General features: G+C 28.9%; 2 protein-coding genes across 3 annotated transcripts; one reads left to right on the top strand and one right to left on the bottom strand.

Moving 5' to 3' along the window:
- The first annotated feature begins 418 nt into the window (after window positions 1-418).
- LOC132938166 (uncharacterized) lies at window positions 419-16,849 on the top strand. 2 transcript variants are annotated; one of them, XM_061004853.1, is made up of 12 exons: window positions 419-433; window positions 834-889; window positions 1,029-1,161; window positions 1,802-1,956; window positions 10,864-10,938; window positions 11,043-13,135; window positions 13,226-13,499; window positions 13,758-13,846; window positions 15,058-15,476; window positions 15,547-15,805; window positions 15,890-16,027; window positions 16,392-16,849. In XM_061004853.1, the coding sequence occupies exons 5-12, from the start codon at window positions 10,896-10,898 to the stop codon at window positions 16,395-16,397; spliced, it is 3,321 nt and encodes a 1,106-aa protein (XP_060860836.1). In that variant the 5' UTR covers window positions 419-433; window positions 834-889; window positions 1,029-1,161; window positions 1,802-1,956; window positions 10,864-10,895; the 3' UTR covers window positions 16,398-16,849. The 2 variants fall into 2 exon arrangements, with proteins under 2 accessions (XP_060860836.1, XP_060860835.1); XM_061004852.1 differs by lacking the exons at window positions 419-433; window positions 834-889; window positions 1,029-1,161; window positions 1,802-1,956 and adding an exon at window positions 7,987-9,478.
- LOC132939762 (piggyBac transposable element-derived protein 3-like) lies at window positions 2,273-6,680 on the bottom strand. The gene is made up of 5 exons (XM_061007114.1): window positions 6,304-6,680; window positions 5,916-6,090; window positions 5,714-5,764; window positions 5,493-5,561; window positions 2,273-5,409 (listed from the first exon to the last, which is right to left on the bottom strand). Exons 2-5 carry the CDS (start codon window positions 6,085-6,087, stop codon window positions 3,806-3,808), a joined length of 1,896 nt encoding a protein of 631 aa, XP_060863097.1. The 5' UTR covers window positions 6,088-6,090; window positions 6,304-6,680; the 3' UTR covers window positions 2,273-3,805.
- Window positions 16,850-17,369: the final 520 nt, after the last annotated feature.

The raw sequence follows: 17,369 nt of genomic DNA, 5'->3' as shown, positions 1-17,369 counted from the left end.
AAAAATGTTATAATAACGTTATAAATTATAATATGTTATAATCATAAACCTATAAACTACTTAGTTAATAGTTACAGCTCTGTGGTCATAAATTATAATACTTTAAACATGTACTGTGCTTGATCGGTAACTTAACATAATAATTCATTATCGTCGGTCAATACTATGGAAAAAAAAATCAAATATTACCCGCCAATCACCGTATTTTATTTGAGCTTTCTTCACATCTTTTTATTCCATAGTATTTATATTGTTTCGAACTTCACACTTATCATTCAATATTTATTTTGATTTGATAAATTAAATGATTCAAAATAATCTAGATTCTAGACTTCTATACCAGTCACCACTCACCATCATTTGGCAATCACTGAATCACCATTCATCACCACCACTGAACACTCGTCACACAACACTCGCCACTTGACTCTAGGTCGGTACTCGCTACTCGCCAGTGTAAAATAATTAAAATATGTTTAGTGTAATACGTAAACATTACGACTTTTGTATTTATTAATCATTGGTACCTAGTACCTAGTACATACCACCTACGACTTACGAGTTTATTAAGAACGTCTTAATAGTTGATTTAAAGATTATAAATTCTGAATTCAATTTTTAAAGTGTTCCTATTACTTTAACGAGTTTAAATAATTTTAAAGCTTCTTGTATAATAATAATAATAACATTACAATAAATAAAAAGTTATATATTTCACACAATCCTAATTTATATTTACCATTAGAATGGAATTATTGATTAACAATCCTTTTTGAAATGTCAAAGAAAAATATTATTGTATACTTATACAACTCACCATTTTTCATGAGAAGATCTAAACAAGAATCAAACTTCAAGAAAGGACGTTGCTCCAACTGTTAATGTCATTGTGAGTTTATCAGTATTATTGGTATCTTTTCTGTAGTTATAACTGAGATATTTTTGATAAATAGAAAGTTAATACATAACTAAAGTTAAAATATTGGGTTTTTTATCATGTACTTAATAAGAACATTTTTTTTTTTTAGAAAACTTCTACAAAAAAAAAATTATAATATTGTAATGTTGAGAACCTTACAAACTACATTGATTGTTTTTGCTGAAGAAAATTTAACTTATAATTTATGATGAAACGTTAAGAGACAATTGCTATTGAACAAGGTATGCTATCGTTTAATTATTCACATTGTATAAGATAGGCTACAATGATTAACGGTGCCGTGCTATAGCTCACTTCCAGTCGGCAGACAATAATAATTTTACTCAACTGTTATCATAAATAACTATTTAGAAAAAACAACACAACAAATATTAATGACAAGTAAATGACAGAAATATTTAAAAATGTATACAAACAAATTTAATTCAATATTTTTTTTATGGCAATTAGCTCAATTTGCGCTAAATTTGTGGATAATATAAGTACCAGTTTTTAATGACATATAAAATATACTCATAAAATACAAGTAAAGTGTAAGTAATAACTTAAAAGCAAATTAATAGGGTAGATATATTTCATCTGCATTGTTTATTCTTTTTTGTTCAAACAATTATGTCATCATGAAAAATATATTAAAAAATTAGTTTTTATAAATTAGATTATTTTTTTACTGTTTCATTACATTTAACTAACAATTTCAACAAATTTATTTTTTTTATTGCTAATTTTGTTTTTTTATTCGTTACATACACTACTTACATTTTCTTTACATATAATTTCACTATAGATATTAAATATGTAACAAATAATGTTAGTTCTTAAATATATTTTAATCAAACCAAATGTTTGTTTTTTTTTTAGAAGAAGAAGAAACTAATATTCAAACTGATTTGTACAAGTGTGATTGTTCAGCTTAAAGTTTATATACCAACCAGCTATCACAGAAAACAAAAGTAGTAAAGTAAACCATTTCTTATAAATTGGTTGCACCATTTGATGATAGGACAATTTATCAGGTTTGTTTTTTTTATTTATTTATAGTTGGTTTTTAATTGATTTACTAAATTAAATACTGATTATCCATAACAATATCAATTTGAGTAAAAAAAAAAAGTCTGTGTTCATTAAGCATTCTAGACGGACAGTTTTTGATTTATTTAAATCATTAAAATAAAATGTATGTATTAAATACATATATTTTGTACAAAACAATTAATTAAGTAACCAGATTTCTCAAAAGAAAAAGAATATTTTTGGTTGAATCTTTTAAAAATTGTTTGATAAAGGTGTAATTTACCAATCTTGTAAAGTGATTTTAGTTAATTACGCTGTCCTTTCAATTTAACAGGGTTAAATTTGATTACTGTATTTTAAGCAATTGTTTTTAAACTTGTTTATTGATAATGAAACTCCAGTGGTTTTATATTATTTTATATACAGTAAACTTTCATATAACGGTCACCGAAAGGACTGTAAATAATGACCGCTATTTAGAGGTGCCCGTCCTTCAGAGGTAGGATAACACTAGGATAACACTCGACGGGACCAAAAAAATTTACCGTTACATAGAGGTGACCGTTAACGTAAGTTTTACTGTATAGTATATTCTAAAATTATATTCAGTAGTACATTATTATTTTTTTTTAATTATTTAACTAAATGTAATATTTATATGATTTCTATTAGGAAGTAGTGCAAAAGGATATTTTATTTTTCACAACAGGGTTGTGGTAATTGATAAATCTGTCCAACTAATGTCATGTACACATAGCAATTTTTAAACATGCTCCTGTTTACATTTAATAATAGTTATAAACTTATGTTCTATAAACAAATTATAATTATTGGTAATTTGTGCATATATAAACAACATAAACAATAATGTTAGAAAAAAAGGTAATATTTTTGACAGATATAGAAAAATAATAATTAATGTATAAGATGTTTCAAATTTTTCATTAATGATGTATATTATACATACTTAAAAAGAAATGATTTGTTCCCAAGGTTCTCAGGAGTTCAAGACCCACAGGTTTTTTGTCAGGGGCACCATTTAGGGGTGGCAGGGTATACACACACACATACCCTGAAATTTTTTTTATGTACAATTGGCCTAGGTGTCATTGATACTTAAGCCTTGGCCTTCAGTTTGCCAATCTTAAACTGTATATTTTCCCTTTTGTTTGATATCCTAATTTCAATTAATTAATTAAAAACAATTAATCAAATTTAAGCGCTCAAAAATTTAAAAATAATAAAAGCTAAATGATAAGATATTATCATTAAAATTTGTATATTTTATAAACCCTACCTACAATTTGAATATTTTATAATTAATTTATTAATTTATATGTTATGTATGAAAGCTAAGTATGTTTATAATATTAACAATTATATAGTTAAGACGAGAAACTTTTTTTTTTACGATTGGTCTGGCGGTGGGAAAAAATTGGCCTCTTTCATTGGAAAACTTTAAAAAAAAAAGAAATGGCTCTCCTGGTTTTTTAGCACAGAAAATGTAACCTATTTTAACCCTTTCTGGACGATAGCTTAAAAACATTAAAAATATAAAAATTTTTTTGTGAATTTCGATTTTTTTCCTATATCTAAGATAGGGTATGAACAAAAAAATCCATTATTTTTGATCCTTGATCCTTATTTTATCCTGGGACTCAAAAGTCCCGTCAGTCCTTTACGGTCTGGACTTATAAGTCCCGTCAGGCATTTAGGTCACTTTTCTTATACATATAAACAATACAAAAAAAACACGTTTTCCTAAGGATTTTTTTATTTTAATTTTTAAAAAATACAAACGATTACAATTTAGAGAAAATATTACTTTTTTTATATACTTAAGATGTTTTTTTATAATTCATGATACTCAGAAAAGCAGTTTTTTTTTTCATTGACACATAGATGGACCTTGCAATACGAGCATTTTGAATGTGGTCTTGACTCAATACCTTTATTGCTGCATACTTCACATCTTCCCCGTTGTGTTACGAATGTTGGATGATGGATACCTAGATTTCCAGTGCGGACGTCTCTTGGCATAGAATAAGCTGATTTTCTTCTTTTTAAATTTTTTTGGATTTGAGCTGGTGATTTTTTTTTCTGTGGTAATTGTTTGGTTAGCAAACCTCGTACAACAGCTCTTCTGTATTCCAACACTGGAATTTTCTCAAATAAGGTACAATAAACTACATAAGAATTTACAAACATAATATCGATCAAACCAAAAAACAATCTGTGCCACCACTTGCGAGATTTCCTATCTATATCATACAATGCACGTAATCTGTCAGCATGGTCTACTCCACCCATATATGAATTATAATCTGAGACCACAGTTGGACATGTTACTGAAACTGAAGTACCATCCTTTTCTTTTCTGTTTACAGATGTAACTTCAGAACCATGAAAATTAGATATAAAGTTGACGGCCTTATTATCCATCCACTTAAAAAATGAAATCCCATCTGGTAAAAACTTTTTATCGTGTTCGCCTCTTTTCATTTTTTTGTCTGTACACATCTCTGTAGGTAACCCTTTTCTGTTTGTCCTTATTGTTCCGCAAGCTAGAGTGTTCTCTAGTTTTAGTTTCTGCACTAAAGGTAGTGAAGAAAAATAATTATCAAAGTATATTTCTCGTTGTTCGTTCCAAATTGATTTGGTAAGTTCCAAAACCACTCGTTCACCCAGTCCATATTTGTCAAACTCGTGATTTACAATTTCTTCTTTACCTTGATAAATTTTGAAAGCTAACATGTATCCTTTTTGATCTGCTAGGCTCCAAATTTTGTAACCTCTCTTTACTGGTTTCATCGGATTATACTGCTTCAATGTTGACCTACCCTTAAATTTCACCATACTTTCATCAACACTAACTTGTCTAGTACCAAAATAGTTACGTTTGAAAGATTCATTAAGCTTATCTATTATTGGTCTTAATTTGAATAACTTATCTTTGTTGTTTATAGGCAATAGTGTATTGTCATTACAGTGTAGATGAATGAGAATTTTTTCAAACATATCTCTAGACATAGCATTTGACACAAGTTTAACTCCAAGATCATCTGATGTACTCCAATAGTCTTTATATGACGGTAAACGGTTATATCCCATCAAAAAGTTAATACCTAAGAATACCAGCATATCTTCTCTCTGTATTCTAAGTGTTTTATTTTTTTGTGTGCCATATAAGTTTGTCTGATAAACCAAATCATTCAAAATTGTTTCAACAAATACCATAAATACATCTGTAGGGGTGTTGCATCTACTAAATTCAAACAAATTTACTCCTTCAGGTCTACAATATTCTGGTCTAACAGTATCAATATCTGTCTTTCTTAGCCAAATTCTAGGTCGTAAATTGTCGGTCTGATCTTCCTCCTCAGCCTCAACGTCATCTAAAGTTCTAACTGTATTCTTCGATTTAGGCTTGGTCACTATCTTTTTACTTTTTTTAGCTAAAAAAAATATATATATCATGTTATTTTATTTTATTAATACTAGGTACCAGTACATTTATACAAACATTACATGTACTCACTTCCTTTTTTTTTACCCTTATTTTGAGTTTTCTTAGGAACATATTCTTCATCTGACGACAATTCAATATCTAAAATATCAAAAAAATATCATTAAAAACTAATATAAAACAAAATTAAGATTTGAATTTAAATTTCATAGAATAAGTACAATAAGTAAATTTTGTTGTATAAAAATATATACATGTGTGTAATGTATACATTATACCAAATATTAATTTACCTTTATTGGAGTTACCATCAGCAGTGGGTAGGTTGTTATCAAATACAACATCTAAAAAAAAGTATTTTTCTTATAATTAAGAATTTTATAAAATATAAATAACATAAAATAAAATAAATAAACTAATAAATAAATAAAAAATAAATTAATACATTAATTTATAAAATAAAATATAAATAACTATTCAAGAAAATAAAGTTACCTAAGTTTTGTATATCAAATTCTTCAACATTTTCTACTTTATCCAGTGGATCCAGAGGATGAATAATATCAGATTCATCTAAATCAGAATCTTCAAACTCTGAAACAATATCACCATCGTCAGGAATTTCCTCCAAGTATCTCTCAATTTCTTCAATCTGTATTGAATTCATTTTCTGTGACAAATAATATTCCAAATTGTAGTATTTTGAATTATTTTATGATTTATCACTATGGGAACAAAACTGTTATTGCCTGATGGGACTTATAAGTCGAGTTTAGATTACATGATATAAAACATTATGTAATATTATAATACTATTTATGAGTGATAAAATACATTCTATACGTATAATAGACCTAAAAAAATGAATAATATGCACACTTACCTATATTACAATCCTTTCAAAAAAATGAAAAACACAGGAACACAGCTTGACATGTGGAATCGAAAAATCGAAAAACGAAATGATAATTTTGATAATGATAACAGACTAAAATCACAACTATATTATTTTTTTCTGATAGTGTATGGGACATAGAAGTCCCATCAGTCAGTATGACCAGTTTATTAATATTCTTTAAATTTATACAGATTTTATACTTCGATGGACTTTAAAGTCCCGTCAGTCCAGAAAGGGTTAAGTATATTTAAAAAATGTATTGTTTCTTCTATGATATTTTTGAATACTAGTAAAATATATAGAGCTGTTCAACAATGAAATTACAAATCCCTATAATGTTATCATTTGGTTTGACCCTGGTAAAAGTGTTTAGGTATATATCTAAAATTAACATTTAATGTATATATATACTTGTAAAAACAAATGAAAATACACTCAAAAACAATATAATTTTAGTAAGTTAATAAATTTAAATTTATGTTTAAGGTATTTTATTAGTAAATTTTCCATTCAATTTCTGTTTTTTTTTTTTTTTTATATCTAATAATTGTTTTTTTTTAATTAATTTTTTTTAGATTAAATAAACATAAATTATTTAAATTATAACAAAAAATCTAATTATATATGAACTTTTTTAAATTTTGAATACATTTAAAAAAAAAAATTATTTTTCTGATGTATTATTTGAGAACTGAGACCATTAGGCATTAATATTATAAATAATATTGTAACTGTTTTCTAAGCTGATTTGATTTAAACATGTTATTTGTTGACTGCATAAAGTACCTCAATATTTAATAATTTTTGTTTGATAGTGTGTTATTTAATTATTAGCTTTTCTCGTGTTTCATAAGATTACTAAACCATTTTCACATTCTTCACATATATATATAGCTATAATAATATCTTTGTGTATAACAATGTATTCATAATAAGATATCATGGAAATATAAGATTATAAGATTATACTAAATGATCTATATAAATATTGTTATGATTTTGTACAAATTAAACTAAATTCCAAGTCTAAAATTAAAAAAAAATAAATAAATGACTTAAAAAAACTAAAATAAATAACTAATTGGGTATGCCTTAAAATAAATTTGAATATTATAAATAAATTTTTGTTTTTTTAAAATTAAGTATTAAGTTCTATTTTTTTTTAAATGATTAAATTTGTTTCTTCACATATAATAATATTATGTTATTATACATAAATCAATATATACCTAACATTTAAAATTTGTTGGTATATATTATAATATATTAATATACATAATATTTAAATGATATAATTATTAATTACACAAGGTACCTACTACCTATAGTCACAGAATAGATTCAACTAGATTCAACCAGACCAGTCCCACCAGGTTTTGCCATCAGAATAGTGTCATTTTTACGGAATTACTAGTATTTCATTTTATGTTTTCAATAATGAATAATCATTTTATTTTTAACATAAACACCGAGGATTAGATACTATATACCTACCTAATGTTATATTATATCAAATATACGAGACAATTTGCGATAGATATTTTTAAGCAAACTTCCGATCTCGTTATTACTTGGGCTTTTAGTATGATCGTGAAAAAAAATGTCAAATTTTTAAATTTTGTCCCGCTCTCTCCCCCATACCTCATAACTACCTTCCCTGACTGTGGGTCCCGATGCAGCACAAAAATATATTCACCCCCCACCTAAACATTTCTGGGCGCGCCATCGCTTTTCTACGCATACATAAAATACAGGGGCCAAGTACCATACATAAATCAGGTTGGCCAACCTAAGCGCATGACTTGGGAACATAGACTTCTCCCTTCTCCCCTCCATTCTTGCTTCGCGTTCTATATAATAATAATTATTATAATATGCGGTCTAGAACGTTCCGCCATCATTAGAACGACTAACGAGGCCGTTTATCTTTTTTTTCATTTCACACTATAGAAATTTGTTTTTAATAGAAAATTGTTGATTTGACTGCCTTATGCTTTTTTGCTGTTCGCATATTTTTTATGGTTATTTATTAATTTTTTATATATTTTCCTCTGCTGTGAACAACATTGACGCATTAAGTTTTTTTGGGGCAAACATTTTTGAAAACTTTCCTTTCCAATAGTGTAGTTACGATCGATATAATTATAGTATGTAGGTGTAGTATGGGATTAGGACGAGTCGATTTTGTACAGTCAATCAAAGGCACGCGTGCCGTGAAAAAAAGGATCGTAACCCTCCCAGCTGGGTACAGAGTACCGGGTGTTTAGTGACTAGTGGCGTTACGGCGGTTTCGGTTGTCCGCGGCGGCAATAATTTTCAATATTTCCGATCCGCGGGTTTTTCCTTCCGTTCCGGCATACGCCGTGCTCACTGCAGTCTGTAGCTCTCTGTCCGTTGCCCCGTTCCGCGTTCGTTCGGCAGTATAGTACTATAGTACGTTCCCGGTCGGTTCTCCGCCACTTCCTTTTTCCTGCGCTACGTCATAGAATTTCGTGATCACGTGACCGGCAGCGCCATCTTGCTTGATTTTGGTATTTTTGTTGGCTCCCTGTTGGTAATGCTCTGATCGCTCGGCTCTACTACTGACTATTTCATACGGCGGGCAACGTTACTTACTATATCTATATCGTACCAGTGTACTACAACTACTACAACTACCAAAAAGGCTTTCCCCCAGTTTGCGTGACGTGTGGCTTTGTGTTTGTGTGCGTACGTACTTGTAATAATGTCTTGCGCCCGTTAGGACAGACGCATTGCCATTAATCGACATCGTGAAGTTTTCGTTTTTTAATATTTATAACATATATAGAGGTACCCGAGAGGTATTGTATTTTTTTTTTAAATTTTTTTTTACTGTTTTCGAGATAGTGCTTGTTGTTATTACAAAAGGTGCGTGACAATGATTTCCGCGATCGTCGATCCGTACGCGCGCGTTAATTCGAAAACGAAAATGTGATCTGAGTTACGACTAACTCAACAGTACATGAAGCGAACAGCAGTGCGTCGTCATCGGTCCTCTCGCCGCTGCGGCCTCGTTCGTGCGGCGCGTAAACAACTCCACCGGATAACAACCGCCACACGGAGGGCCACTTTACCCCTTCGTCGTTCATATATTTAATACACCTCTCTTCCATCGATCGATCGGCGATCGCATTAGAACGTGAGTGTTGTCGGCGTACATAATATTACAATTACAATACACAGGTACGCGTATCGTCGTTCGACTGCCGTCGGTTCGTTTCTTTTAGTTTTTTGTATCATGAATTTGATTCGTTTTCAGTTTCTATAATTCTGTTACGTCCGCTCTTATCGAACTTTTCGTCTTTAGGCCTCGCACACTATTTGTTAGTACGCGACTACGGAGATAATGACTAAGACACTGTGCCAACGACGTCGGTCGAGTACATCGATACACGTACCTTATAATATTAATATCGTAGGTACTAGGTAGTATAAAACATAAGCAGCGATGACTCGTACTGAATAATTCCGCGTTCGTTGGCGTCATATCGGCCGTTTTCTACAGCGGTGGTGTTAGGTTAGGTTTTCAGCATCCGTTCGGCCGTATACGATTATTATTATTTATAATCAAAAAAATCTTATCAACACAATATCGCGGACGACAAACGGCCATTTCGACAGAGCACAAATAATAATATACGTTATTCGAATGTCAACCAGACGTCCGATGACGACTATCTATATCATATCGAATTAACCGACGGGTGATTACATTACAATAATTTGTTCAAAATTGTTTCAATCGCGTGTTGGAATGTTCGATTGTCGATTCCCTGAGCAAATTGGGCGAGTTAAGGCGTTTTGATAACTATTTCTCCTACTGATTCGGCGATAAACGATTTAGGTCAACAATATTAATCGAATGCACTCGCCCTGTATGAATATGTAGAACATGTTCTCAGATGTCGAATTTGTTATTATTCGTTTTTAATGTTGTATCTTGTCTTTTTTGTCGGTTTTTTAACAAACGTTGAATTACTAGTTTGGTTATCCATATTCCGCAATTAACTGAGACCAAATGGAATCAAGAACATATTAAACAATTTTAATCTAATACTATAAAATTTTAACATTGAATAATAAATATCTTGAAACAATTTTTTTTAAATACCTCCATTCAAAATATTTGTTAAATTTTGAAATTGTTTTATTAAGTAAATAATTGTATATAGGTACTTGCGTAATTTATTTGTTAATATTAACTTGAACTAGATATATATATTTCAATGGCTATTAGTTATAACTTTAATAAATAACAAATGCTTAATAATACAGATAGTTTAAAATGTTTGAATTTGAAAATATGTGTACTTATTCTGTTATGTTATAACAATAGCTAGTTCTTAATTTTGTTTCTACTTTATCATCAAATTATATTAATCAGCAATTTTAATTGTATCAATTAACTATTATTCACACTATTAATACTAAGTAGTTTTTATGTTTTAGGGATTACATATATCATATTGTGGGTTTACCTTTTATTTAAAAATTAAAATGTTTAATATCACTGTTTATTTTTAGATTCTTTTTCATTCGCTTAACTATTCAATGAAATGGCAGACACAGAGATTGAACAAATAACTGAAACGGATTTAAGTACGTAAATAAGTAGTTACAGATTAAATAAGAATGCCAAAGTCCTCTTGTGTATATTTTTTAAAATTGAAATAACTAAATTTTTGATTTATTGTTTGTTCTAGGTGTTAAATTAAATGGTAATATTCGTGCAAATACTGAACAACTTAAACAATCGATTGATTCACAAAAAATCAATAAAATGATTGATAAGAATGAACAGAACCGTGGTTCTAGTTTAAATTCTGATAAAAGTCTTATAGAAAGTAGGAAATCTTTATCGAATGGTAGTAATGATGGTGAAGATGATTACTGTGAAATAAATGATGAAGATAATGATAGTGAAGATGAACATCAAATTAATAATACAGACTGTAAATCAGATAATAGTATTATCGAAGATGATCAGACTCTTGACAGTGAAAATGCAACCATAATTAGTGACGATTTGTGTGATCCAGAAAACAGTTATAATGGTACCAAAGAAATAAATAGCAATGACAATGAAGAACAAATGGAAGTCGATGATACAGTGGATGAACAAAAAACAGAAGATGATGAACAAATGGATGACGAAGATGAAGATGACGATGAAGAAGATGAAATAATTGATCAAAACGATACTGAAAGTAGGTCAAATGAGATAAAAAAATCGTTAGAAGATTCTAGAATTAATCTTGATAAATCTGTGACTATTGTTAAAGTTCCAGATCCAAAGCAAAATTCTGGTAGTAGTGGTAAAAAAAAAATGAAAAGTTTACCTGACATAACCTTAACTCCACGTAGAAGTACACGGAATATAAACAAACTCAAAAGTTTTAGTGATAAAGACGAAGAGAAGAAAGATAGTGTAATAGTAGATGACAACACTAAAATTTTACCTCAGAAATCACCAATGATAACCAAACCAATTGTTGTTAATGACACTAAAAAATTGGTAGAAATTGCTGCTGGAACAAAACAAAAAAGTAATAAAAAAGAACCAACCTTAGTTATCATTGATACTAACATGTTAACAGGACGAAGTAACTTACCTATTGCGGTATCTGTGCAATCAAACACTTCAAATAGTGCAATGAATGTCACTCAAACCGTTAGTAAATCAATTCAAAATTCCTATAATCGAGTACAACACTCGCAAACTACTATCAAGCCTTTCATATTAACTACTACACCAACTCCTGTTACAGTACCTACAAATGTTCCGAAACCTCCAATTATATTACCAACTCTAACTGATGATATGTTTGTTGTTGAAGCTCCGTCTTTTATTGTGCCTTATGTCTATGAAAAGCCACCCAAAAAACCATTAAAAGAATTTGTTGAAAAAATTGTTAAAATAAAAGTTGCTAAAGGAGATGAAGACGAAAATCAATGTGAAGAATCTTTAGATAAGAAAAACGAAAATAACCAGAAAGAAAAGAGTAGTAAAAAATCTGAAACTAATGAAAAGATGGATGTCGATGAGTCAGAAAATGAAGTGTCTGGTTGCGAAAAAAAAGCAGATGGTTGCAAAGAAAATAGTCCTAAAAATAATGAAAATGGTGATGAGAAAATGTTAGATGAATCAGAAAGTACTAAAAAGGATGATTCAATTTCCAAAAATTTGTCTGAATCAACAGATTTAAAAAAAAGCGATAGCATTACCGATCTCACTGTTGACTCAGATGAAAAGAAAACTGATATTGTTAAACCAAAGATTCAAAGTCCCAACTACTTTGAAAATCCATTAGGTAAGTTTTTCATGCAAATAGGTGTAAACCTTGTTCAAGAGCATGTTCAACTTGATCTATTACGTACTCAGAGAAGAAAAAGAGATCGCGAAGGTGATAAATGTCCCCAAGAAGTTCACATGGCTATTAGTTCTTTAATTAAAACTTTAGAGTTTAGTAAAGAGAATAATGATCCATTCCAATTTGGTTTAAAAAAATGTGAACTATGTAATTTTAAATCTGAATCAAGTTTAGTAATGGCCCATCATTTAGAGACTCCACATATGACAGCCAATTACTGCTATAGATGTAATTTTTGTACTTTCCAAGTACGCAGTCCTCATGAAATATTACAACACATGGATACACATAATATTAGAGGGCGCTTAGAAAGAGGTCCAGCTTTACATCAATGTCCAAGTTGTCCATTTGAAGATAGTTATAAGGGTAAATTAACAAGACATTTGATTTCTTGTTCCAAAAAATATCGACCGGAAATCAATCAGGTAAATAAAATTTAGATTTTTTATACTGAGTAATATATTATGTATTAATGTGTATGAAGTACATTTAATTTATTAATTGTTTACTTATAGGCACCTCCATTAGATTGGGAACCTCCAGCAAAAATACCCAGGGTATTGCGAAATAAACCTTCAATGAGTCCTGGTAATGCTGTTTACCAAGCAGCTATGTCTGGATTTAAACAATTTCCCAATCCTAATATGTTGCAATTACAACAGCAACAATATAATAAAATGGTTCTTGCTTCTGGTGTTAGAGCTCGTGGCCGTACTGTTTTACCAGGGCAGCGGTTTCCAGGAATGGTGCCTTCTTTTCCAACTACACTGCCAAATCAAACTTCTGGAGGTTTGTCAGTTACTTATTAAAACTAATTAAACAAAAACTATAAATGCCTGTTATATTAATACTATAGGTAGTACAGTTTATTGTAGGTACATAAAATTAAAGAACATTAAAAGTTGAAAAAAATATCAAATATTTTGAATAATTTATTAGTAAACTATTGACTACCTATGATTACTTTCTATTACAATACATTAATGTATATTAATTATGTAATAATATATATTCAATCAAAATGTATCATATAATATTTGTTCACAGGAATTTTGCTTAAGAATACTAGTATCAAACCAATCAATCAACCAATTATTGTCCCTACACCTTATTCAATGAACAATCACACATATCAGGTAATTAATATTTGTATTATGTTAGAGTAAAAATTGGAAATTTTTTTTTTTTTTTAATTATTGGGTAACCCGCGGCAACATAGGCCATTGGGTGTGGGGAGGGCACTGTAGGTTTTTTATATTGGGTAGGTTGATACACGTGTATTGTGTTTGGCAGAATTTCTAATGGGGCACCCGTAGGTTTCTGCCTTGCCCCGTGGTGGGGGGATGGCGGCACTTGTTCTCCGGACACCGTGACTTGCACGGAGAAAAATGCCACCCAGTGGTCGAGGATCGAACTCGGACCGGCTGTGCCAAATCCGTCGCGTTGGACCGCTCGGCCACCTCGTCCCCCCCAATTGGAAATTTAAAAAACAAAAAAAAGTATGAAAGTTATCAACATTATTATTATACAACTTGGTTGTATTCCATTCTTCAAAAGTAAATTTAATTTCATTATATGTTATGACTAATGGTTATAGTTTAATCATAGTTTAAGTTGGAATTTTGAAGTCTTAAAATTGTAATTTAATAATTTCATACTCAAAACTAATGTGTATTTTTATTTTTCATTTAATATTCTTATTAATAAATATAAAAATTATATTTATTCAACCGAATGAAAAAATGTTGTCACAAGAAACTGTTGTGAAAGATGATGATGTATATTTTGTATAAAGATTCAGTATGGGCTTAACTTTTAATTTATAATGATGCAACTTAAAACTTGTTGAGTATTCTCTATCTGAAAGTTGGCAAAAAAGTGTATTAAAAATTAAAAACAGAACTATCAAATCAATAAATTTCTCATTTTACTCATAATTATATATTGTATTGACCATAGGCGCAGATAAAGGGGGGCTTGGGGGGGACATAGTCCCCCCAAAAGTCTGTCAAGTCTTTCCAGTTAAAAATCTAGTAATTAGTACTAATTTTTATATTCTGTGGTACTAAGCAATATGGCCTATGAGGAGGGGGGCTTGATTCCACCCAAAAAATTTATTCAATTTGCACATATGGTATTGACCATGATTATAGAACTATATATTTAAAACATTAATTACATCAAAATCTCAGTCATAATAATAATAAGTTAATAAACAACAATTGATTTAAAAATATTAAATTTATAATTAGTTTTTTAGTGTTAAACAATGATAAATTGGTAATAATTGTATACTGATATCACTTCCAATTAATTTAAAAAAACTTTTTTATTTATTTATTTTTAGCAAAATTCAAATAGTAGTAAATCTGTTCAACAGCCAAGTATATCTATAACACCTCTGCCTCGATCATTTCCATCGAATAGCACACAGTCAGCTTTTGTGTCTACCATATCTAAATCCAAGCCCCAACAAACTCAGTCGTCATCCACTTCAACTAATAGTAGCAACAAACCAACTTTTGTAATTTGTGAAATATGTGATGGCTACATTAAAGACCTAGAACAATTGCGTAACCATATGCAGTGGATACATAAAGTGAAAATTCATCCAAAGATGATTTATAATCGACCACCGCTTAACTGTCAAAAGTGTCAGTTTAGATTTTTTACTGATCAAGGTCTTGAAAGACATTTACTAGGATCACATGGTTTGGTAACATCTAGTATGCAAGAAGCTGCTAACAAGGGCAAAGATGGTGGAAGGTAATATTTTTTAATTTTATAATTATCTCTAGATCTCGTGTGTTAATATTTTTGATAATTTCAAAATTAGATGTCCAGTATGTGGTAGAGTTTATCAATGGAAGTTGTTAAACCATGTAAGCCGTGACCACTCTATATCATTAAAGCCAGCTCATTTATCTTACAAATGTACTGTTTGCACTGCAACATTTGGCATGTATAAACAGTTTGAAAACCATGTATATTCAGCACACAGTAATGTAGCTAAAAACTCGAACAAGAAACCTCTTGGTAATCAACCTGTAGCTTCTTCGTCTTCTTCATCAACTTCTATAACATCTTCACCAAAGGTAAATAATTAAGATTATTTATGTTTATTTTGAAATGTTTGATGTTTACATTATTTAATAAAAATGTTGTTTTTTTTTTACTAGCCATTGAAAATAAATGATGAAATTACCATAATACCACAACCACCTAAGATTCAAAATTTGTCTGTTAAAAGTAGTAATAGTAATAAACAAGTTACATCAACTGGAAAACAAAGTTCAACTCCAACAGCAAAGGCCAAAGTATAAAAATTTAAAATACAATAATATATTTTACAAAATCTACATTTTTTAAATTTAATTATGTAACAATATCCTAAATGATTTTTTTTCCAATCATATTTTTAAAACTTAAAATATGTGTAAGTGACCTAACTATAAAAATAATTTTATATAGTAAAATCATAAAACAATTACTCGATTGTAATTTATTTAAGTGATAAAAATCTTTTACACCTTAGATTAAGTTTGCTTTTTCATATTTTGATAATTTATTTCTTTCAGTATACTGTAACTATAAAATAAACACCATTAGCTTAAAAATTCTTACATACATATATATTTTTAAGTATAAATGAAAAATAATATGAAGATATTTGATTTTTAGTTTTGAAGAACACGAAAAATATCAAAGGTTGTTGGCTTACCCAGTTTACTCAAGATATTTTTAATTTTGTTAACATATTATCAGGTCACAAGAATGACGGGTAACATAATTCTATTCGAATTTAAGAATTCGCCAATTATAATTTTTATAAATATAATGAATATTATTATTGTTGATTTCAAAATTGTATTCTGTTTTTTGATTACGACGAACAGTGTGTAGACTTATATTTAATTATATTTTACCAAAATGTAATCTATGAATATACAATTTGTTATAAATATTACTAATTAGAAATAATTTTATATTAACGTTATTCCCAGAATATTATGTATATTGTACCATCTATCCATGACTGTAAATAACAGTATGTTTATTTTCTCAGTGGAGGTGTATCTATTATTTTTGTATATCAAACAATCAATTACACACTTTATTTAAGTTGTTCCCATCCTTTATTTATTTTATTATTATTAATTTTTTTTTTTTACTGAAAGCACTTGTACTGTTTATATATATATATATATATATATAACCGTATTAAACAATTTATTCTAACAATTAAATACTAGTTTAGATCAGTGTATAATATGCCAATGCTATATTGTACCATATTGGATGTACATTAAAAATATAAAATAAGCCTATATTTCTATATTCTGAAATTTTATTTTTAATTGTTTCTTTTATTCAGACTAATCAGACTGATAGAATAACATAATATTAAAGTTAGTAATAACTTTAAAAAAATTACAATTATTATACTTAGGAGATGACATTTTTTTAATATTATATCTCCAAATAATAAATGTCTGAAATAATGTGAAAACCATGTTTATATTTATTGACAGCTAATAGTTTTTAATCTTTTTGACATGTAAGTCTATACATTTATTTTATTACAAATTGGAAACAAAGGTAAAAAGTTATGATATTGTGACAATTTGTATATTTATCATTCAAACATTGATTTAACAA

Source organism: Metopolophium dirhodum, chromosome 2 (assembly GCF_019925205.1).
Source record: "Metopolophium dirhodum isolate CAU chromosome 2, ASM1992520v1, whole genome shotgun sequence".
NCBI classification, from domain to species: Eukaryota; Metazoa; Arthropoda; class Insecta; order Hemiptera; family Aphididae; genus Metopolophium; species Metopolophium dirhodum.
Note: the sequence above shows the minus strand (reverse complement) of the source record. Positions and strands in the feature narration are given on the sequence as shown.

What these genes read in the sequence shown, in the direction of transcription:
- LOC132939762 (XM_061007114.1), bottom strand. Translation starts at nt 6,087, where the DNA reads ATGAATTCAATACAGATTGAAGAAATTGAGAGATACTTGGAGGAAATT. An exon ending in ATTTGATATACAAAACTTAG is followed by an intron (nt 5,765 to 5,915) that starts GTAACTTTATTT and finishes ACTTTTTTTTAG; the next exon opens with ATGTTGTATTTGATAACAAC. An exon ending in TGATGGTAACTCCAATAAAG is followed by an intron (nt 5,562 to 5,713) that starts GTAAATTAATAT and finishes TTGATATTTTAG; the next exon opens with ATATTGAATTGTCGTCAGAT.
- LOC132938166 (XM_061004853.1), top strand. Translation starts at nt 10,896, where the DNA reads ATGGCAGACACAGAGATTGAACAAATAACTGAAACGGATTTAA. An exon ending in AATAACTGAAACGGATTTAA is followed by an intron (nt 10,939 to 11,042) that starts GTACGTAAATAA and finishes TGTTTGTTCTAG; the next exon opens with GTGTTAAATTAAATGGTAAT. An exon ending in AAGGGCAAAGATGGTGGAAG is followed by an intron (nt 15,477 to 15,546) that starts GTAATATTTTTT and finishes TTTCAAAATTAG; the next exon opens with ATGTCCAGTATGTGGTAGAG.